The sequence below is a fragment of the Erythrolamprus reginae genome, unplaced genomic scaffold (genome assembly GCF_031021105.1).
Source record: "Erythrolamprus reginae isolate rEryReg1 unplaced genomic scaffold, rEryReg1.hap1 H_7, whole genome shotgun sequence".
NCBI classification, from domain to species: Eukaryota; Metazoa; Chordata; class Lepidosauria; order Squamata; family Dipsadidae; genus Erythrolamprus; species Erythrolamprus reginae.
In genome coordinates, this window is record NW_027248528.1 from 749,063 (window position 1) to 771,636 (window position 22,574).

The 22,574-nt window shown below is 43.3% G+C and overlaps 1 protein-coding gene across 1 annotated transcript in view; it reads right to left on the reverse strand.

Moving 5' to 3' along the window:
• The window catches only part of SEZ6L2 (seizure related 6 homolog like 2), a 48,088-nt gene extending 27,735 nt beyond the window's left edge, over positions 1-20,353 (reverse strand). Inside the window, exons 1-5 of the mRNA XM_070731176.1 lie at positions 20,278-20,353; positions 10,271-10,489; positions 7,514-7,831; positions 6,518-6,651; positions 3,665-3,857 (exon numbers count right to left, since the gene is read on the reverse strand). Coding sequence (XP_070587277.1) covers positions 3,665-3,857; positions 6,518-6,651; positions 7,514-7,831; positions 10,271-10,489; positions 20,278-20,353 — 940 coding nt within the window. The remainder of the gene's footprint in view (positions 1-3,664; positions 3,858-6,517; positions 6,652-7,513; positions 7,832-10,270; positions 10,490-20,277) is intronic.
• Positions 20,354-22,574: the final 2,221 nt, after the last annotated feature.

Sequence of the window (22,574 nt, forward strand, 5' to 3'; positions counted from 1 at the left end):
GATATGCATTCGTAAAGGAACATGCTCAATGCTGCCAATACTTGATAAATATTTGTACACCTAGGCGACCGTTAATAGGCTTTTGTTCAGTTTTTGGTATGTCCGCTGCCTCAGTTGTGTCTTTTTTAACACACAAAATGCACAATTGGTACTGGTACATGGTGGATCACATTCATAGTTCCCTCTAAGCTGAGCAGTGAGCAATCGCTCACTTAAAAATGATCATCAACTCAGAGTTTTCCAAACCTGCCCAGAAGCCGAGAGGGAAAGAGTGAGAGGGAAGGAGAGAGAGAGGAAGAGAGGAAGAGAGAGAAACAGATAGAAAAAAGAGAGGAAGGAAAAGAGAAAGAAAAAGAATGGGAGTAAGGAAGAGAGAAAGAAAATCAAAATCTAGTTTGAAACTAGCTCAACTATTTAAGTGGCATTTTGATATTGGTAGAGTTGCCCTATTATGAGCTCACTGTTATAGACACACAGTACAGTATTTTATTTTGAAATTCTCTGAGGCAAAACAGGGCGGGTTATTTATTTGTTTGTTTATTTATTTATTTATTATTTCTGTGCCGCCCAGTCCCGAAGGGACTGCCGCTCAGACACTATACTTTTCCGCCCGCCCCCCCCCAAAAAAAAATTAGAGGGAACACTGATCACATTCACTTTATTTATTTATTTTATTTATTTATTAGATTTGTATGCCGCCCCTCTCCGTAGACACTTTGAAATTATGGAAATAAGATTAAACAACTTTAATGAAAACAAACTGGAGAAACTGATGGAACGATGGGACAAGGCAAAAGATTATATGTGAAGTAAAATTTGCGACGAAAAGGTGAAAAATAAACTCCAATCATTCTTTGAATTGTAAATACTGTAAATGCAAATCAGAGCTGAGGAAATAACAGAATATATACTTGTAAATATTTGAACCCCCCCAATTGGTGGTGGGGAATGTATGTTTAGTCGGGTGATGGGAACACATGCACAGAGCACTGTTGTATGGTGTTTGTATTGTGTTATGTATGTGCAAAAACCAATAAAATATATCTAAAACAAAACAAAATACACACTCAGGGTGGGTTGCTAGCCGGAACGCTAAATTGGGCTCGCCCCCGCAGCTCGCAAGTACATGTGGGCCAGCGCAAGATAGCAAAATCGCGGGTGGAGCTGCAGGTGCGCCCGTGTTTTGGCGATATTTTTTCGCTTCTGCGCATGCCAAATCATGGGTGCACCTACGGCTCCGTGCACGATTTTGCTATCTCCACAGGTGCAGAAGCAAAATCGCACTGGCCCAGCAAGCACTCATGAGCCGCGGCGGTGAGCCCAATTTAGCGTTCCGGCTGGAGCCCACCCTGTGAGCACTGGATTTGTACCATAGGATATGATGGACCCAAAGAAGTTCTCCTCTACTCTGAATATCATTAGAGTGGATATAATATATGCAGCAAATATAATATAATATATGCACCCTATAAATGTAAATAAATATACAGTGTTCCCTCGATTTTCGCAGGGGATGCGTTCTGAGACCGCCCGCGAAAGTTGAACTTCCGCGAAGTAGAGATGCGGAAGTAAATACACTATTTTTGGCTATGAACAGTATCACAAACCTTCTCTTAACACTTTAAATTGCAATTTCCCATTCCCTTAGCAACCATTTAGATTATTACTCACCATGTTTCTTTATTAAAGTTTATTAAAAAAAATATTTATTAAAGGTGGACGAAAGTTTGGTGATGACATATGACATCATCGGGCGGGAAAAAACGTGGTATAGGGGGAAAAACGCAAAGAATTTTTTAATTAATGTTTTTGAAAAACCGTGGTATAGACTTTTCACGAAGTTCGAACCCGCGAAAATCGAGGGAACACTGTATTCTTGATTTGTAACTGGTTTATTGGCATTTTCATTATTATTATTATTATTATTATTATTATTATTATTATTATTATTATTAATTTTTTTAGAGAGGTATGGTTCCTTTTGAATTGGATTTACAAGAGGGGTTCTCCTTCACTCTTATGTAAATTAGTCAAGCTGCAAAGCAGATAAACCTTTGTTAAACCCAGCGCCATCACCCTTAAGAGATTTTTTTCCCCAGTGCTTCTGGGATTAGATTACATCCAAGGAAAAGAGCTTCTGGTAAATCATATTATGCATCTCATTTGCTTTGAGGCGCCTCCCACTCTATATCATACGTACTACACACAGCCTGAATTTAGAGAAATGTGCATGCAATTAGATGCACGCTGAGAACGAACCAATCTATTCTAATAATACGTGAAATATGTAATGTGTAGATATTCACTTTTGTTCTGAGGAAGCCTGTTGAGAATCAGCTTTTGTCAGGTGTGATTTTCGTGCTAGAATATTTATTGTTTTTGTTTTTTTGTGCATTTATTTATTTGTTTGTTTAATTTCTATGCTGCCCTTCTCCTCAGAATAGCTCAAAACTTCAGCACAACACTGAAAAAAATATTTATAATCTTCTGCACTCTTCTTGTGCTCTCAGTCCTCAGTCTCCCACTGCTCAAAGGGGTAAGAACTGGACTGGTTTTTTCTTCGAAGGCATTTCACTTCTCCTGAGAGAAGCTTCTTCAGTTCAGACGTTTGAGGACAGAACTGAAAAAGCTTCTTGGACAGAAGTGAAACATCTTCAAGAAGAAACGAAGAAAGTCCAGTTGCCTCTTGAAAAAAAGCATCTTTTGGATATGCTTCTCATAACATGCAGTCTAAACACCCTGGAAGATTTTGAGTAGGAATCTCAACCATATGTGGAGGACTAAGCAGGGAAAGGTATTTTATTTTTATTTATTTATTTTGTCCAATAATGGGTATGTATGTATGTATGTATGTATGTATGTATGTATGTATACATACACACATAGTAAAATACATGGTGAAGGTTATAGATGAGATATTCCTAGTAAAATATATCTATGAAAGAATAGAAAAGAAGGTATAGTAATAGAACATATCAATGAAAGAATAGAAGAAGAGATATAGGAATAGAAGAAAGGTATAGGAGATATAGGAGAGCAATAGGACAGGGGACGGAAGGCACTCTAGTGGACTTGTACTCGCCTCTTACTGACCTCTTAGGAATCTGGATAGGTCAACTGTAGATAATCTAAGGGTAAAGTGTTGGGGGTTTGGGGATGACACTATGGAGTCAGGTAATGAGTTCCACGCTTCGACAACTCGGTTACTGAAATCATAATTTTTACAGTCAAGTTTGGAGCGGTTAATATTAAGTTTAAATCTGTTGTGTGCTCTTGTGTTGTTGTGGTTGAAACTGAAGTAGTCGCCAACAGGCAATACTTAGATCTTGCTTAAGGCGTCTTAGTTCTAAGCTTTCTAGGCCCAGGATTGAAAGTCTAGTCTCGTAGGGTATTCTATTTCGAGTGGAGGAGTGAAGGGCTCTTCTGGTGAAGTATCTTTGGACATTTTCAAGGGTGTTAATGTCTGAGATGTGATATGAGTTCCAAACAGATGAGCTGCATTCGAGGACGGGTCTGGCAAAAGTTTTGTAAGCTCTGGTAAGCAGTGTGAGATTGCCAGAGCAGAAGCTACGTAGGATTAAGTTTACAACTCTTGAAGCCTTCTTGGCTATGTTGTTGCAGGTAATTTAAAAGAAGGTGTAATGAGGAGGTATTCAAGCCCTACCCTGGTAGTGGAATCTGAAGACACCAGGGGTGGTGGTGTGGTAGCTCTGGAAATGTATCAGGAGCTGATTGGTTGGGCTACGGATCACTTGCCCCTCAACCATCAATGATTCATTGGCCAAGACAACAGGCTTCTCCCCTCCAAGACCTTCCACCGTCAGTGAATCCTCCTTGGACAAGTTCAGAGTCTGCACCTGTGAAGTGAACAAAGGTAGGAAGAAGAAGATTAAGAACAGGGCTGCACCTTTATAAAGCTTCACTGCTCAAAAAAATAAAGAGAACACTCAAAGAACACATCCTAGATCTAAATGAATGAAATATTCTCATTGAATACTTTGCTCTGTACAAAGTTGAATGTACACAACAGCATGTCGATCAGTGTTGCTTCCTAAGTGGACACTTTGATTTCACAGAAGTTTGATTTACTTGGAGTTATATTGTGTTGTTTAAATTTTCCCTTTATTTATTTTTTTCGAGCAGTGTATTTTTTAAATGCTGTTCAACAATCTAAAGTTAAGAGAAAATATGATCAGGAAAATTATTGGGATAGGAAGCACCTCTGCAAAAACAGGACTTGAAACACATATTCATCTAATGCAGTGTTACCCAACCTTGGCCACATGAAGATATTTGGACTTCAACTCCAAGAATTCCCCAGCCAGCATTCGCTGGCTGGGGAATTCTGGGAGTTGAAGTCCAAATATCTTCATGTGGCCAAGGTTGGGAAACACTGATCTAATGGACCAGGGTGGGTTATGCTTCAGAAATATTTCCGAAGCCCTTTGATTCTTGAACAATCACTTTGGTGTTTGTTAAAGCAGCTTTAAGCCTTTAAGGTTCATTGCAAGCCTGGAGGGGTGGGGGTGGATGCTGTTGGTTAATTAACTCATTCACTAAAATGGATGCAACTCTTAAAGCAACAGCATCTTTATCCAGGCGAAGAAGCCTGAAACCAGCTTTTCCAAAGGGCAGCTGAGTCTGCTTGTCAGCGGTCACTAAGATCTCAGGACATTGCAAGAATTGGAAATACTTGCAGGTTGCTAAGCACCCAAATTATGGTCATGTGACCATGGGATGCTGCAGAGATGGGTTCCACTTACCTTCCCTACCGGTTTGCATTGCGTTGAAAGTAACAACAACAACAACAACAACAATAATAATAATAATATATAATAATATAATAATATAATATTATAATAATAATAATAATAACAACAATAACAACAACCCCACTGATGGGTATGCCTTGACATTGTGATCGTGGAGAAAAAGAAAGTATGGATCATCGACATCGCAATCCCAGGAGGCAGCAGAATTGAGGAGAAGCAGCTAGAGAAATTAATGAAATACGAAGATCTAAAAATCGAGCTGCAACAACTCTGGCATAAGCCAGTGAAAGTGGTCCCAGTGGTCCTTGGCACACTGGGCGCAGTACCAAAGGATCTCAGCGGACATTTGACAACCATCGGAATTAACAAAATCTCCATCTGTCAATTGCAAAAGGCCGCTTTACTGGGATCGGCAAACATAATTCGCCGCTACATCACGCAGTCCTAGGTACTTAGGAAGCGCCCGACTGGTGATGAAATACGAAATCCAGCATAGTGATCTCGTTTGCTGTGTTGTACTGACATAATAATAATAATAATAATAATAATAATAATAATAATAATAATAATAATTTAAAAATTTATTAGATTTGTATGCCGCTCCTCTCTGAAAACTCAAGGCAGCTCACAACGATAATAAGCAATGTACAAATCCAATATTTAAAAACACAATTTAAAAATCCTTATAATAAAATAATCACACAACCCAATCAGACCATACACAAAGCAAAGTAGTTAGGGGAGATGTCAATTTCCTCATGCTTGGCAGCAAGGTGAGTTTTCAACAACTTGCGAAAGGCGAGGAGGGTGGAGGTAGTTCTGATCTCCAGGGGGAGTTGGTTCCAGAGGGCTGGGGTCACCACAGAGAAGGCTCTTCCCCTGGGCCCCACCAGATGGCATTGCTTAGTCGATGGGACCCAGAGAAGGCCCACTCTGTGGGACCTAAACATTTTATGCATACAGAGGGTTTTTGCCAGTTTCTTTCCAGGAATGGCGAGCATAGAACCGGTTCAGGGTTGTGGCCAGCCAGCCATCACTGCCAGTTTGGCGAGCGGGGGCACGTTTCCACCACCAGTTTGGACGAACCGGTCCGAACTGACAGCAACCCACCATTGTGCAATGGTCATAAGTTCAAGTCACTTTTTTCCACTGCCGTTGTAACTTTGACAAATGGTTGTAAGTCAATGACTGTCTGTAATGTGGTCAGGTCTTGCTGATTCTTTTTCACCTTCCAAACACTTTTGGGAAAAAAAGATCAATCCACATAGAAACAGAAGATTGACGGCAGAAAGAGACCTCATGGTCCATCTAGCCTGCCCTTATACTATTTCCTGTATTTTATCTCAGGATGGATATATGTTTATCCCAGGCATGTTTAAATTCAGTTACTGTGGATTTACCAACCACGTCTGCTGGAAGTTTGTTCCAAGCATCCACTACTCTTTCAGTCAAATAATCTTTTCTCACGTTGCTTCTGATCTTTCCCCCAACTAACCTCAGATTGTGCCCCCTTGTTCTAGTGTTCACTTTCCTATTAAAGTGAACACAAGAACAAGGGGGCACAATCTGAGGTTAGTTAAAAGTTTAAACTCATCCACATGAGTTTTTGCACTTAGAATATTGTCACTTTGAATGGACACTAGCCAGCATATACATTAAAATGAAATTTCATTGCACACGTTTCCCAATGTCAGGCCTACCATAGTTTTAACTTCTTCAGGGCTGACCAATTCATATCATCTTACCTGCACTTCTATTCCGTAGCCCATATACACTGAAATCGTGTAAGTACAATCTAGGCCTCCATAAAAGGTAGTGCCAGCGTAATCGGGAGATTCAACGTAGCCTTCTATGTCGGTAATGTTGTTGTTGCAAAGTACTTGGCGAGGAAGGCAAGAAAAGAGACAAAGAAGTTTAGTTTAGTCCAGGATGGCCCGTATTTTTTCAACTAAGTTCAGCCTACCATTATTTGGTGACTCCATATGGGTCATCCAGATTTTTTTGGGCTGAGGGATGATAAAAGTAAACATTTCCTGATGCCCAGCCATGTCTAAGTACAAAGGTCAGTGCTAAGCTATGTTTCTTAGCCTGAAGACTCTTTGGTGTTCATATGGTCATTAATGACTATAGGCCAAGGCGCATGGAATGCTGTTACCTTCCAACTGAAGTGGTACCTTTTTATCTACTCGCATTTGCATGCTTTCAGACTACAGTAATACCTCGTCTTATGAACTTAATTGGTTTCCGGAGGAGGTTCGTAAGGTGAAAAGTTCGTAAGATGAAACAATGTTTCCCATAGGAAACAATGTAAAATCAATTAATGTGTGCAAGAAAAAAAACAAACAAACGCAAAAACACCTCTGCCCGGGTTCTCCCGAATGCCGAACCCAGAAGTTCAGCAAAAGTTCGGGTTCAGGTGGCCACTGAGAAGCCCCACCGCCCGGATGTCGCCTTTTGAAACAGCCAGGGGGCTTCTCGGCATCCTCCCGAACGCCAAACCCAAATTTTTGCCGAACTTCCAGGTTCGGCGTTCGGGCGGCAGGTTCATAAGGCGGAAAAAGTTCGTAAGAAGAGGCAAAAAATTTCCGAACCCCTGGTTCATATCTCGGAAAGTTCGTATGGCGAGGGGTTCGTATCACGAGGTACTACTGTACTAGGTAGGCAAGTAACAGGAGAGCATTGGGTTTGGAGAAGGCTTACGCCCATGTCCAAAACCTTTGCATCTCACTCATATCACTTACCAGGCGTGTGAACAGTTGTGATAGTCGTCGTCGTAATCAGAGTGGTCGTTGTCTCTTCGTCACCATCCGGGATGAAGGTGGTAGTGGTGGCCGAAATAGGGTGGTTGGCCGACCCGACCTCGTCCGGTGGAGGGGGCAACCATGGAGGAGCAGCCGCCGTTGAAGCTGGAGGTGTGGTGAGTAGGAAGCCAGTGGGAGGGGCAGCGGTGGTCAGCGGGGAGGGGCCAGTGGCTGTAGCTTCAGAGGTCTCAATGACCCTCCCACCATCTAGATGTTGGATGGGTGGATGGAATGGGGACAGAGTAGAAGACTGTCCTCCTAGTTAGAAAGAAGGAGTATGTGGACATCAGAACAAAAATACTGCAAATCTCTCATACCCGCCCACTGGTATTGGGTTGCTAACTTTGCAGTAGGGGGCTGCACACTGGTAGCAGCCCCCAGTTTGCACAATTTGCGCGCGACTGCTCCACTGTCAGTCTTATGGGCGCCGCCATCTTTTTCCTTCAAAATCTCGCAAGGGGATGCACATAAGAGCCGGGTGGTGCAGCAGGTAGAGTGCTGTACTGCAGGCCACTGAAGCTGACTCTAGTTCTGTAGGTCAGCAGTTCAAATCTCATCACCGGCTCAAGGTTGACTCAGCCTAGGTGGGTAAAATGAGGACCTGGATTGTGGGGGCAATAGCCTAGCTCTGCTAAAAAGTGCTACTGCTAACATGTTGTAAGCCGCCTTGAGTCTAAGGAGAAGGGCGGCATAAAAATTGAGAAAGCTTAGAACTACGACGCCTAAAACACGATTTAAGTATTGCCTACAACAGTGATTTTCAACCTTTTTTGAGCTGCGGCACATTTTTTACATATACAAAATCATGGGGCACATTAAGCAGGGGGGGGGAGTGGTGGGGGGGCTAAAAAATTTGGACAAAAAAAATCTCTCTCTCTTCCTCCCTTTCGCTCTATTTCTCTCCCTCTTCCTCTCTTTCCCTTCCTTCCTCTCTCTCCATCCCTTTCTTTCTCCCTTCCTTCCTCTTTTTTGCTCTTTCTATCTCTCCCTCCTTCCCTGCCTTTGTTTCTCTCTCTCTCTCTCTTGCTTTCTTTCTCTCTCTCTTTCTTTCTTTCTCTCTCTTGCTGAGCTTCGCGGCACACCTGACCATGTCTCGCGGCACACTAGTGTGCCACGGCACACTGGTTGAAAAACACTGGCCTACAAGATCATATGCTGCAACGTCCTGCCTGCCAATGACTACTTCAGCTTCAACCGCAACAACACAAGAGCACACAACAGATTCAAACTTAATATTAATCGCTCCAAACCTGACTGTAAAAAATATAACTTTAGCAATCGAGTTGTCGAAGCGTGGAACTCATTTCCGGACTCAGTAGTGTCATCCTCTAACCCCCAACATTTCTCCCTTAGACTATCCACGATTGACCTCTCCAGGTTCCTAAGAGGTCAGCAAGGGGTGTACATAAGTGCACTAGTGTGCCTTCTGTCCCCTGTCCAATTGTCTCTTCTTTATCTCGTATATCATATATCTCTTCTTCCTTTCATATATCTTCTCCTCTATTTTTATACCTTTTCTTCTATCCTTTTCTTTATATATAATGCTACATGTCTATTCTCTTCAATATGTATTGTGTATTGGACAAAATTAATAAATAAATATAAATAAGTATGTAAATAAGTAAGTAAATAAATAAATGAATAAATAAATAAAGTAAATAAGTAAGTAAGTAAGTAAGTAAGTAAGTAAGTAAGTAAGTAAGTAAGTAAGTAAGTAAGTAAATAAATAAATAAATAAATAAATAAATGTATGAGATTTTGGGCAATTTTTCCATTCCGCACATGTGCAGAAGCAAAAAAAACCCTTGCGTGTGCATCCCGTCATGAGATTTCAGTGCATTTTTGTTTCCTGTGCATACACAGAAGGAGAAACATGCTAGGGATCCGTGTGCCTAGCATGGGTGCGCATGAAAGACAAATGAAGCTGCACACGCAGTAGTGGCAGTAATGGCAACATGCCCCTACCTCCCACTGCTCAAAAATCTCCTCTCTGCCACCTGTTCGCTTTTTTCCTGGCAGAAAAACCAATGTGCAATTATGGATAGTGACAGGCTGCCAAAATTTTTACTGCCACACTGTGGTCATAGCTTGTTTTGCGGGAGTGGCTTGATGGTCACGTGACCAGGTAGGAGTCATATGACCGGGTGGTGGCTTAAAGGTCCTGTGACTGGGTGGGAAAAATTATCAAATAGGTGCTTGGACTCTTTTTCAGTGGATTAAGTCACATTGTTTGAATAACCACAAAAAGGACAAATGATAGACGGCATAATTTGCTGAGGAGCACAGTAACATTTTTAAGGGTTTGTACCGAACCTACAAGGTTCAGTATGATAACAGATTAGGCAAGTAGCTCAATTTTCTTTCATTGTTATAAAAGTTCAGTTCTAGATAATGATGAAAATGTTTAAAGCGTTTATGGGTAAAAAATATGCTATTTAATTATTTCCTATTTTAAAAGTAATTAAGGATCATACTAAGGGACTAGAGAAGGAAGGACAATAAAAAAATCTATTAAGTATTCAATAAATAGTGCATAAACTTACTACCCCCACTGCGTCCTGTCCCATTCCCCATTTTTTAAAGTGCAATGCCAAATTTTATTATTCACAATGGTGTCTCCCCTTATAAATAGGCCCACAGTCCGGCTCCAAGAATCACCAAATTTTTTTTTTTTGGGGGGGGGGGGGGGGTTCTCACCGGAAATTGGCTCTTCCGCCACTTCCTCTCCGGGAAACTCCTTTCTCAGCAGTGCCCCTTCAAGCAACTCGGAGAGGCCTTCGGGACTTGGGGGTGAGGATCCCCGCACCTCCGCCGAGACCTCCATTTCCTCCTCTTTGGGTCCCTCCATGGCCTCCGAGGAGAGGGCTTCCAACAACAGGGAAGGGGTGGCCTCTTCATTTTCCCAGAGAGGCAGGCCTGCAGGAGACAAAGGGTTAACAGTGGCCAGTCCTTCCCATTCTCCTCACATTAGCCCCAAATGTCACAGAGAAGTAGATTGTAAATATTTTCAACTTCTTTTTGTTATTGTGCAATTGTCCTGTTTTTTAATTGTTGCAAGCTGCCCTGAGTCCTGCAGAATTGGGCAGCATAGAAGTTCAATAAATTAAATTAAATTGCAAATTGTAAATTTGTTAAATTTAATAAGGCTGCACGTTCCCTCCTGGACCAGCAGGCATAGCACTGGTTCCCACCCTATTTTTTTTCCTGGGACTGGCCTTTCTGGACTGCAATGTTCCAGACTCCCACAGATGGCAGCAAAGAGCTATAGAAATCTAAGAAGGTTTTGGACGTTCTAGATCAGGCTCCTCCCACTCATAGTCTGTAGATTGTTTGTAGTCCTTGATAGCTATTAGTGCAGCCCAAAAAAGCATAAACTTTTAATGTTTTTATTTGATTTATGTTCATTAACTTTTCTTTCTGTCTGTCTGTCTGTCTGTCTGTCTGTCTGTCTGTCTGTCTGTCTGTCTGTCTACCTACCTACCTATCTATCTACAAAAATATGTTACATTTATATAGTTGTCAGCTATAAAAAGTTTATCTGCCTTGGAATATGGCCCCTGGTGGATATACCAGGGTGACTCGACAAAAAATCACATATAACCCTTCCCTGGTACAACAACAACAACAACAACAACAACAACAATAATAATAATAATTTAATAATAATTTATTAGATTTGCATGCCGCCCCTCTTTGAAGACTCAGGGCAGCTGATAAGGAGGAGAGTCTGGATCCTAGAGCAGTGTTTTTCAACCAGTGTGCCGTGGCACGCATGGTCAGGTGTGCCGTGGAGAAGGAAGCTCAGGTTCCAGTCTCACAACTTTTTGCTGAGGGCGCGAAGAGCAAAAAGTTGCGAGACCGAAAGCTGAGCTTCCTTCTTCGCGCCTTCCAAGTTTTCCGGCAGCTGCAGTGCCCCGCCTGGCTGGAGCTTCCCTGGCAGCGGCGGCGGCAGATGAACCTTGGGGCCCAGCGGGAGGGCGCCAGCAATGGGAGTGGGAGGGCGCTGGCAGCAGCAGCACCGGGCAGTAGACGCGGGGCGGCGACTGCGAGCGGTCGGCAACAGCGTACACTGTGCCAGCAACAGCAGCATTGGGCAGTAGCCACGGGGCGGCATCAGGGCAGTCGGCTGAAAGCGGGAACTCCAGGGCAGAGGCACCGAGAGCGGTGGCTGGACATGTTGCTGGACACCGTACATGCTGGCGCTGCGGGGCTGACACTGGCCCGCTGGCTGGGCCGGGATGGAGATGCCAGCCCCGTGCTGATGCCCAGTGCACCACCAGCATGTATGGCATCCAGCAACACATCCAGCCAACGATGACAGTGCCTCCGCTCTGGAGCTCCCACTCGCAGCCGACCACCCTGCCGCCGCCCTGCGGCTCCTGCCTGATGCTGCTGTTGCCGGTGTGGTGTACGAGAGAGAAAGCGAGAGAGAGAAAGAGAGAAAGAGAGAGAGAGAAAGAGAGAGAGAGAAAGAAAGAGAGAGAGAGAAAGAGAGAAAGAAAGCAAGAGAGAGGGGGGGAGGAAGGGAGAGAGAAAGAGAGAAATGAGAGAGAAAAGGGGAGAAAAAAAGAGAAATTGGAAAATTATTGCGGCAGAGAATGAGAAGAAAGAGAGAGAAACCAAAGATAGAGAGAAGTGACTCTTGATTTAAAGCATATGATAAAAAGCACCCAAAGAATAAGAGAGAAAAAAACCCCAGCCCTCACCTGTTTTTGGAAATGGTTCAGGAGTGTGTATACACACACACACACAAGGGGGGGAGGACAGGAATGGAAAAAGAGAGGAGAGTGTCTTAGAGTGTCATTTTGGTTGGTGGTGTGCCCCAGGATTTTGTAAATGTAACAAATGTGCCGCGGCTCAAAAAAGGTTGAAAATCACTGTCCTGGAGGCTAAAGCCACTGCCTTACAAGGCAGAGGCTGCAGGTTCAAATCCCAGTAAGGGTATGGGTGACTGACAAGAGCAAATAAGCTCAAAATAGATCTATAGCAAACCAACAGGATTGGATACCCATGTTGTAGGTTTTTGTGACTAGTTAATCTAATTTTTCTGCACAACCATCAAGCTTTGTGAGATAGGTTGCACACACAGAGAGAGAGAGAGAGAGAGGGGCAGAAACAGAGAGAGAGAGAGAGGCAGGCAGGCACAAATCACTTAAGCAGTTTCTATAGCAACAGACAGGCCTACATTCTTGGTTGTTTACTTATGCTTTACTGCCTAATGTCCATTTAGGCCTGTAATTTTGGCCTGCCGTCCTTACACAATGGTCCAATCCTGCACAAGTTAGTCCTTGACTTACAGCCACAACTGAGCCCAAAACATCCATTGCTAAGTAAGGTAGTGGTTAAAGTGAATTTTGCCCCATTTGTGACTTTTCTTGACACAGTTGTTAATTGTGTCACTGCGGTTGTTAATTTAATAACATGGTTGCTAAGTGAACTTGGTTTCCCCATTGGCTTTGCTTGTCAGAAGGTTGCAAGTTGGGATCACATGACCCTGGCGCATTGCAGTCCCGTCATAAATACATGCAGTTGCCAAGGGTCCAAATTTTGATCATGTGACCACGGGGATGCTGCAAAACAGTCGCAAATGTGAAAAATGGTCATAACTCACTTTTTTCAGCCCTGTTTAACTTTGAAAAGTCACTGAATGAATGATTGTAAGCAGAGGACTACCTGTACATGTTCTTCTCTGTCCACAGGTTCCTTTGCAGTGGTGGGCTACTAGCATGAACGCTAAATTGTGCTCGCCACCGCAGCTCATAAGTGCTGGCAGGACCATCGCAATTTTGCTTCTGCACCTGTGGAGGTAGCAAAATCGTGCACGGAGCCACAGGTACGCCCGTGTTTCAGCATGCACAGAAGCAAAAAACCTTGCTGAAACACGGGTGCACCTGTGGCTCTGTGCGTGATTTTGCTACCTCCACAGGTGCAGATGCAAAATCGCGCTGGCCCCGCGAGCACTTACGAGCCGCCGCGGCAAGCACAATTTAGTGTTAGGGCTAATAGCCCACCCCTGCCCCCTTGGTTCCACTTTTTTGGGAGATCGCATTCATAGAAAAAGGGGAGCCCTAAATAAGAGTTGCCACCATCCTATAGTTTAGATCAGGGGTCTCCAACCTTGTGAAATGTAAGACTTGGGAACTTCAATTTCCAGATTTCCCCAGCCCGCTGGCTAAGGAATTCTGGGAGTTGAAGTCCACAATTCTTAAAGTTGACAAGGTTGGAGACCCCTGGTTTAGACTACTCATTTCTATAGATAGAACGTATCATTCATTTAGTGACAGACTTATCATTCAATATTGTGACAGAACTGAAAAAAGTGACGACTGGTTCTCACACTTACAACATCGCTGACGTCATAGGACTGTAATTTTGGGCACTGGGCAACCAATATGTATTTATAAAGGTTATATATATATATATATATATATATATATATATATATATATATTTGTTTTACAACAGCACAAGGCTTGGAAACTTCAGCCTGATGATGGTGGATGTGATTTCACCGAAACATCGCATAGACATGCAAAATATTACACAGGGCAAAACCCGAACTCAGAACAATCTACATATATATATATATATATATATATATATATATATACATACATACATACATACATACATACATACATACATACATACAGTGATCCCTCGATCATCGCGAGGGTTCCGTTCCAGGACCCCTCGCGATGATCGATTTTTCGCGAAGTAGCGGTGCGGAAGTAAAAACACCATCTGCGCATGCGCAGATGGTGTTTTTACTTCCACCGCAGCAGCGAGGAGCTGAAGATTGGGTTTCCCCGCCGCCTCGCTGCTGCCGCTTGTCCGCACGCGCGCCGCCCACCCTTCGCCCGCCCACGCCGTTGCTGGGGCCGCTTCCCAGCTGGGAAGCGGCCCTGGGGTTTCCACGCCCGCGCGCGTGCCGCCCGCCCGCCCACGCTGTTGCTGAGGCCGCTTCCCAGCTGGGAAGCGGCCCTGGGGTTTCCCCGCGCACGCGCGTGCCGCCCACCCGCCCACGCCATTGCTCGGGCCGCTTCCCAGCTGGGAAGCGGCCCTGGGGTTTCCCCGCCCGCGCGCGTGCCGCCCGCCCGCCCACGCCGTTGCTGAGGCCGCTTCCCAGCTGGGAAGCGGCCCTGGGGTTTCCCTGCGCGCGCGCGTGCCGCCCGCCCACCCATGCCATTGCTGGGGCCGCTTCCCAGCTGGGAAGCGGCCCTGGGGTTTCCCCGCGCGCGCGCGCGCGTGCCGCCCACCCACCCACGCCGTTGCTGGGGCTGCTTCCCAGCTGGGAAGCGGCCCTGGGGTTTCCCCGCGCGCGTGCCGCCCGCCCGCCCACGCCGTTGCTCGCGCCTTACCGGGGCAAGAGGGGGAAGACCCAGGGAAGCCTCTGCCCGGCGGGGAAACTCCACCATCTACGCATGCGTGGAAGGGCACGCATGCGCAGATGGTGGAGTTAACTTCCGGGTTGAAAACTCGCGATATAGCGTTTCGCAATAGGCGAGATCGCGAAACTCGAGGGATCACTGTACATACATACATACACATATATATACATATATATACACATATATATACATATATATACACACACATACATACATATACATATACATATAACCTTTATAAATATATATGATGGTCTTGGTATATTCGGGTTTCTTCCCGTGTAGGATTTGGAAATTTCTGGCGACGTTTCGACGAGGTCCCACTCGTCATCTTCAGGCTGGTGTTTCTGTCCTTGTTCTAGGGCGAACATAGCGAGACCTGAGCTACCTTCCTTCTATAAATACTGGTGGCTGAGTGTGGTTTGATGGGTCAGCAATTGCCTGCTGTATAGAAACTTCCTGGTGAGTCAGTGGGGTAACACCTGGGGTCGTTGATGTAGCTCAGGTATGCTGATTAGTTAATGGTTGTAGATTAGGCGTGATATCCTGAGTAGTTGGATATATATATATATATATATATATATATATATATATATATATATATATCCTGTCATATGATCTCCATCTGTGACCTTCCCAACTGACATCTGACAAGCAAAGTTAACAGGGGAAAGCAAAGTCCATTTAATGCAGGGGTCCCCAACCTTGTTCACTTTAAGTCTGGCGGACTTCAACTTCCAACTTAAGTCCGACAGGCTTAAAGTGGCCAAGGTTGGAGACCCCTGATTTAATGACTAGGTGTTCATTTAACAATTGGATGATTTGCTTAACAACCACAACAAGAAAGGTCATAAAACTGAGCATGACTCACTTAACAACCTAACTGCTTGTGATAAAAGTTCGTAGGACCGGTTCGGTTGAGTTGGCTGAGGCATTCTGGGAACTGAAGTCCACACGTCTTAAAATGGCTAACATTGGAAAAGGTTTTAGACGGCAGGGTTCTTTAAAGATAGAGTTTATAAATTAAATTGAGAGCACTCCATGTATTACAAGATGGGAATTGGGTCACATAGATTTCCCCCCCCAAATAGATATAATCTGTTTTCCCAAGCATATAGTTGACATAGAAATAAAAATCGAATTCTTCAATTCTTCAATTCTTTAAGTCAAAATTCTGAACATGGGGTAGTCCCTAAAAAATTTGGGGTATACCTTCATCATCATCACTTCAACTTATTTATTAGATTTGTATGCCACCCCGAGTTTCCGGAGAAGGGAGGCATACAAATCTAATAAATAATAATAATAATAATAATAATAATAATTTTTCTTTGGCCAAGTTAATTGAAATAAACAGTGATGTTTACAAACTTAAATGACATTCAAAAGTGTCATCTTCCCAGAGTATAATACTTCGAATTGCAGCTTAATCACATTTTTATTGACAATCATAGTTGGAGATAATATAAAAATGTAAAAGATAATTTCACACATATATACTTTGTGGATCAAATGTGATCTGTATGTTGTCCTCAAAAAGTCATTTAAGAAGATCCACAATCATAAAAAAGACAAATCCATTTGCTAACTTATTATTTAGAGAGGGGAAGAGAGGTGGGGGAAAAATCCTCATTCTCCATGGCAGCCAAATAAGCCATTAGAATAGATGATGAAAGAGTACAAAATAGAAATGGTTCATTAAGGCACAGGCAATCTAACAGAACTGGGATTAAAATGAGTTAAATGGAATGATTTGTTTAAACGATGTGGTCTTCTTTCAGCAAACTTGGATAGCTACTTTATGAAAAGAGACAAATTGTAGCTATGTCTCGAGGGGACATCGGATAGCTCAGATAACCACTGGAGACCTACGTGTGTAAAAGTGATCTTGTGAATGCTGACTCCCTTCTCTTTTGCTGCAGAAAGCTGCGTCACTTAGCTTTCATATTTTTACATTAAATATGTATAAATACGAAGCTAAATATAAATATGAGTATTGATACATTAAACTTTGCTTCATGCTGAATAAATAAATACACGGCGGGTAACCAAAGCCTCTGGCTAGGAGGCAGGCTACTGATGGAAGGGAATAGCTGGATTGTGAAAAGCCCATTCCTGCTTGGAGGAGCAGAGAAGTCTGCAGATCCAATCAGGGACCTAAAAGGCCTCAAATGACGAGTGCCGCACATCACTCGGGTTGCCTGGATATGACAAGTTCAGGACTGACAGCTGTAGCCCGCTTCAGGCAACTGACAGCATGTGGGTCTGGGCAGCTTCTGAAAAAACCGTTAATTGCTCTGAGCTCTTTCTATTAGGAAGGCCAGCTGCCTCAGAGGCTTGGGCGCCCTGTGCATTTTTCCTATTTCCTCAGTCAAATGGAAAGGCCTGGCTTGCTGGTCTTTGGTAAACAGGTTTTCCCTACCTTGGTTTGCTCCACTGGTCAAAATCCATTGGTGATGCCTCTGGAGAAGGCAAAGCTTCCCATGGAAAGTTACACCAACACTCCACAGTCTGCATTGGTTGCCGATCAGTTTCCCGTCACAATTCAAAGTGTTGGTTATGACCTATAAAGCCCTTCATGGCACAGGACCAGATTACCTCAGGGACCGCCTTCTGCCGCATGAATCCCAGCGACCAGTTAGGTCCCACAGAGTTGGCCTTCTCCAGGTCCCGTCAACTAAACAATGTTGCTTGGCGGGACCCAGGGGAAGAGCCTTCTCTGTGGCGGCCCCGGCCCTCTGGAACCAACTCCCCCCAGAGATTAGAATTGCCCCCACCCTCCTTGCCTTTCGTAAACCACTTAAAACCCACCTCTGCCGCCAGGCATGGGGGAATTAAGATTTCTTCTCCCCCTAGGCCGTTACAATGGTATGCATGGTATGTTTGTATGTGTGTTTGGTTTTCTATATTAAGGGGTTTTAATTTGCTTTTAGTATTGGATTATTATTTTATATTGTCTATGATTTCTGTTAGCCGCCCCGAGTTTTCGGAGAGGGGCGGCATATAAATCCAATAAAACTTGAAACTTGAAACTATTGATTGATTGATTGATTCGACTCCCAAAGGGCTCAGGGTGGTTTACAATAATAATTTAGATAGAAATACAAATAGATACAGAACAATGAAATAAGTCGGATAAGTTGATATTGAATTAATTAATCTAATGTAGAAATGAAAGTTTGAGTTAAGATGCGCATAATATAGAGTTTGATATTATTTATACTGATGTAATGTAATTTTTCAATGTAAGGTGGGAAAAAGATTGAGGTTTTCTTAATTTTGATAATATTACATAGGTTCTATAGAATGATTTTTTATAAGGGAAGAAAATAAGCCTCCATAGAATGATTAATAGAAAAAGAAAAATTTTATATATGTTTTACTTTAAGCATAGTTTTAGTGTTTGTATTTATGTATTGTTTTTTATTCTATGTTGGAGAAAAATAAAATTTCTATTAAAAAACAATAAAAGAAGTCGAATATAATCTAAAACTATAAAACCCCGTATTAAAAGAAACCCATTAATTACAAAGCAGTCATAATCCCATACATACATACCATTCATACAATGTGGCCCTGTCAGTTGTTAGTTCATGGTTCACCTGGCCTGCTGGCAAGGCCACATTTTTGTGGCCTTACGGAAGGCCAGCAGGGTGGGAGCAGTACGGACATCAGGGGGGGGCAACTGGTTCCATAGAGTAGGGGCAGTCACAGAGAAGGCCCTCCCCTGCAGTCCCGCCAACCTGCATTGCTTCGTCGACAGGACCCAGAGGAGGCCAACTCTGTGTGCCCTTATAGGTCTCTGGGAGGTATGTGATTATGTGAGATGACATCTTGCTGAAGTTTTATTTCCCATGTCCAGCAACTTCTGGGTGCTGTGTCTCAACCTCCCCCATCCCAAGTCAACAAGGGTGATGGTGATGGTTCATGGGGAGGGGGAACCCTTGTGTCTTCACATCTAAGTGGAAAATCTATGCGTGACACCCCATCCTTCCTTCTTGGTTTTCTAGGCCTAGCTGTTTCTTCCTTACACCCTTGGGCCCCGCAAAACTCCGAGGCCTTCTTCCCTACCACCATCCTTCTGCGTGGCCTTTTCCAGGGTGACTCCCTGTTGCATCAGGGTTCACCCTAACCTATCCAGCAAATTCGAACTTCTTACCCTTCGCTGAATTTGCAGAGCTGCAAGAGTGCCAACCTCCTTTTTAGGAAATGTGTCGCCTAACAGCTTGTTCCTTCGCATGATTTCATAATGCGCCCCCCCCCCCCCCCCCGCAGGCTCTTTTAAGACTTTGCCATCGTGCTCGCTAATGCTTCTGAATGAACCTTTATTGGGGCACCCTCGTTTTGACCCGGACTCTGCTTTTCCAGTTTAGCAATGAATGAATATTGAATTTGTTTTTCTTGGCAGCATTTCATGCAAAAACCCCTGGGATTTTTCACCCCCTGAGGTGGGGGGTGGGTTGTCCTTTGCCTAGTTCAATTTATTCACATCTCATTCCTCTCCATTTCTTGGACCCTGATGTTCAAAAATTCAGGTCAGCTTTCAAACCTAACTATCAAATCTTTCGGTGATTCCTGCAACTTCCTGTCAAGGGTCAGCCTCAAATTTCTGCTTCACTTGCAACCTTCTGCAACAACCTGACGACCCTGCTTTTATAGATAATCGCTTCCCTTAAAATCACTGCCAACCTTTATAATGCCCCAAAGATATAGGATAAGGTAAAGTGAAAATGATTCCAAATCTCTCCCTAGCAGATTTTATAGCTTTCTAAATAGAATTCCTCTCTGGTTTGTTTGTTTTTTCTTCCAAAGAGCACCTCAAATTACATCCTCCTTGCTATTAACTATGATCCTCACCAGGCTTCTACATTCTGCTTACTACACCAGAGAATAACCCCTCTCTTCTCCCCATCCCCAATTTCCACCTAGGAGATATCACCGACCATCAAATACCAACTCCCTTCTTTTATCCTCTTGCAACCATCGTTTCCCTACAGCCATTGTAAAATGCGTGCATCCCCAAGCAATGAAAACAAATCTTTCTTTCTTTTTTTTGGTCCATGTCAAGATGCATTTTCAAATAGGCTCCAACACCATCTTTACAACATATGCCCACCTGCCATTTGCACTGGGGAAGGGCGGTTGGGGGGGGGGGGAGGCGGGAAGCTGGTAGTGATGGAGATGGATTTTTCAACAACAACCCCCTTTTTTCCCCGTTAATATAAAAGATGGTTAAATTGAAATAAGCCCCTTCCGTTTGGGTCGCCCGGCCGCCCCCTCCCCAACCCTTGTGCCAAAAAGCTTCCCGCTTACCTTGTAGAAGAGACAGGGAGCAAAGCAGCGGCAGTAGAAGCAGCATGTCGAGTCCTGCTTTTTCCAAACAGCGCATTTTGGATTTCTTCAGACCTGCAGAATACCTAGCCTGGCTATTTCCTTCTCCTACCAGGCAAGGGAGCCGTGGAGCTAGGAATCTGCTTAGCAAATGAAAATGCAGTAGCTTCTTTGCAAGGGCTAGTTCTGTGGGATTCCTCTCTTTTGCCTTTCCAAAGCAACCTAGGCTTTTTCTATTTGTGTTTTTGGAAATGTGCCTCTTCTGCAGTCTGCTCCCGCTTGCTGCATAACTGATTAACTGTGTTATCTGGACAAACCCCCCCTCCCCTCTCCCCCTTCTTCGCTTATAGAACGAGAAATGCAGCGGACTGCTTCCTTTGGCTGAAATTATTATTTTTGAGAGCAGACATGATGTCAGGCCTCTTTCACCCCAAGCCCCTCTTTTCTCTCATTTCTCACGTCGAATGGAGGCTCACAGGGGAGGTCAATATGAATTTCCTTGCGCAAGAAAAGGCACCGGACTCTTCTTTCTCTGCCACCTACATAGCCGTCTGGAGAGTCACCTATAGATATATTGCCACTGCCATGTGTTTTTCTTCCCGGCTCCTTTCTTGCAATAGATTCTATGACCAAAGCAGCAAAGACTTGAATAAGAATAGAAGGATATCATGAATGGTTCTTTATCGAAAATGTGTTTTGGCAAAGCAAATCTCTCTCTCTCTTCCCCCTCCCCTTCTGTCCTTGACAATGAAACCCAATGTGTATTTGCAGTTACAATTTGGATGGAATCTATGTGTTACTCTGAATATTATAGAGATGGGCAGGGGGCTATAAATCCACACCTCCAATCCTAGCAGATGCCCATAGGTATAGGTTGAAGGTGCAATATGGAAAATTAATGATGTTATTTGATTTTATTTTTTTTTTAAATGAGGAACATAATATAAGTCCATTCCTATTTTAAAAAAATACTGCTTCCTGATTTGCCAAGCCAATACCGGTATACTGTATAAATAAATCTTATTTTCTAGATAATAAAGAGAAATAGTTCAAGACCTATTCTCTTACAGAAAATAAACTCTTTGTGGAGGAAAACAGATGCAAATTTTATAAGCGATGTTGCACATCTTATTTAATGATTTGTAACCTCACCTCCCATAAGAATTCTGAAAATAAGCTATGCATTTTGTTACAAAAATAATATTTTGGTCATCCCTTGTAAGGAAGCAGATGAGAAGAGTAAAACATAGAGGCTCCTCAGATTGCCCATCGTTTTTTTCTTCCAAAAGAGGTACAGCAAGAAACTATAAAATATTTACGTTGCCATTTTTGGGGAATTCAAGGTAAGAGTTTACGCATTTCTCTGTGGATTTGTGTTTGGTGGTAGTGAGTGTGTGTGTGAGAGAGAGAAAGAGAGAGAACTTTCATACCTTCCTCGTTTAACTGCAGATGTATTTACAAGCCACAAGGCCCAGCATTTTTATGACAATATTTATTTAGCATCTCAAAGAAATGTTGTATTTATTATTAAATACTTTGGCATAAGCGCGCTAGCATGCCTTCTGTCCCCTGTCCTACTGTCTCTCCTATATCTCTTATATTTTCTCTTCTATCCCCCTAACTTTTCTTCTATTCCCTCATTGATTTATCCTATTCGTATATTTTCTCTTCTTTCCTTGATATATTTTGAGTGTATCCTCTATAACCTTCATTGTGTATTATTGTGTTTTTGGACAAAATAAATTGATAAATAAGAAATAAATATTATGCCTCATTCTTCTACTTTTCCCTTCCCTTCCTCATCCATCTTAGAATTGCTCCTCTTTCTTCCTCTCTCTGCACCAACATTATTTGTGACTTTTTCCATCCAACAACTTCCTAGTTTCCATCTCAGCCCCTTCGTCCCTCACAACTCCAAGGTTTTTTTGCCTCCCAAATTATAACTCTCCTATAAAAACTCTACTGCCACCATCATAACCATCGCCACTCCCTCCCATCCTGGGCCTTTTTGCTGGAGAAGCCCAGGCACACAATCAAAATGAAAAATGCATTTTTAAAAAAAAATATAATTAGGGAGGCTTTAGACGTAGGGAGGTGATCGCTCTTCAGGGTTGGTGGTGGGGCGGTGGCAGAAAAAGGCACCTCCCCTCTTTGGCGGATCCAACTTCATCTTCTTTCACAATGGTTACTATGAAAGTTGCTATGGGAGGGTGGTTGCTAAGGAGACATTGTGGTTGCCAGGCAGTTGCTAGGATAGAGGTACCAAGAGCTGCTCAGTT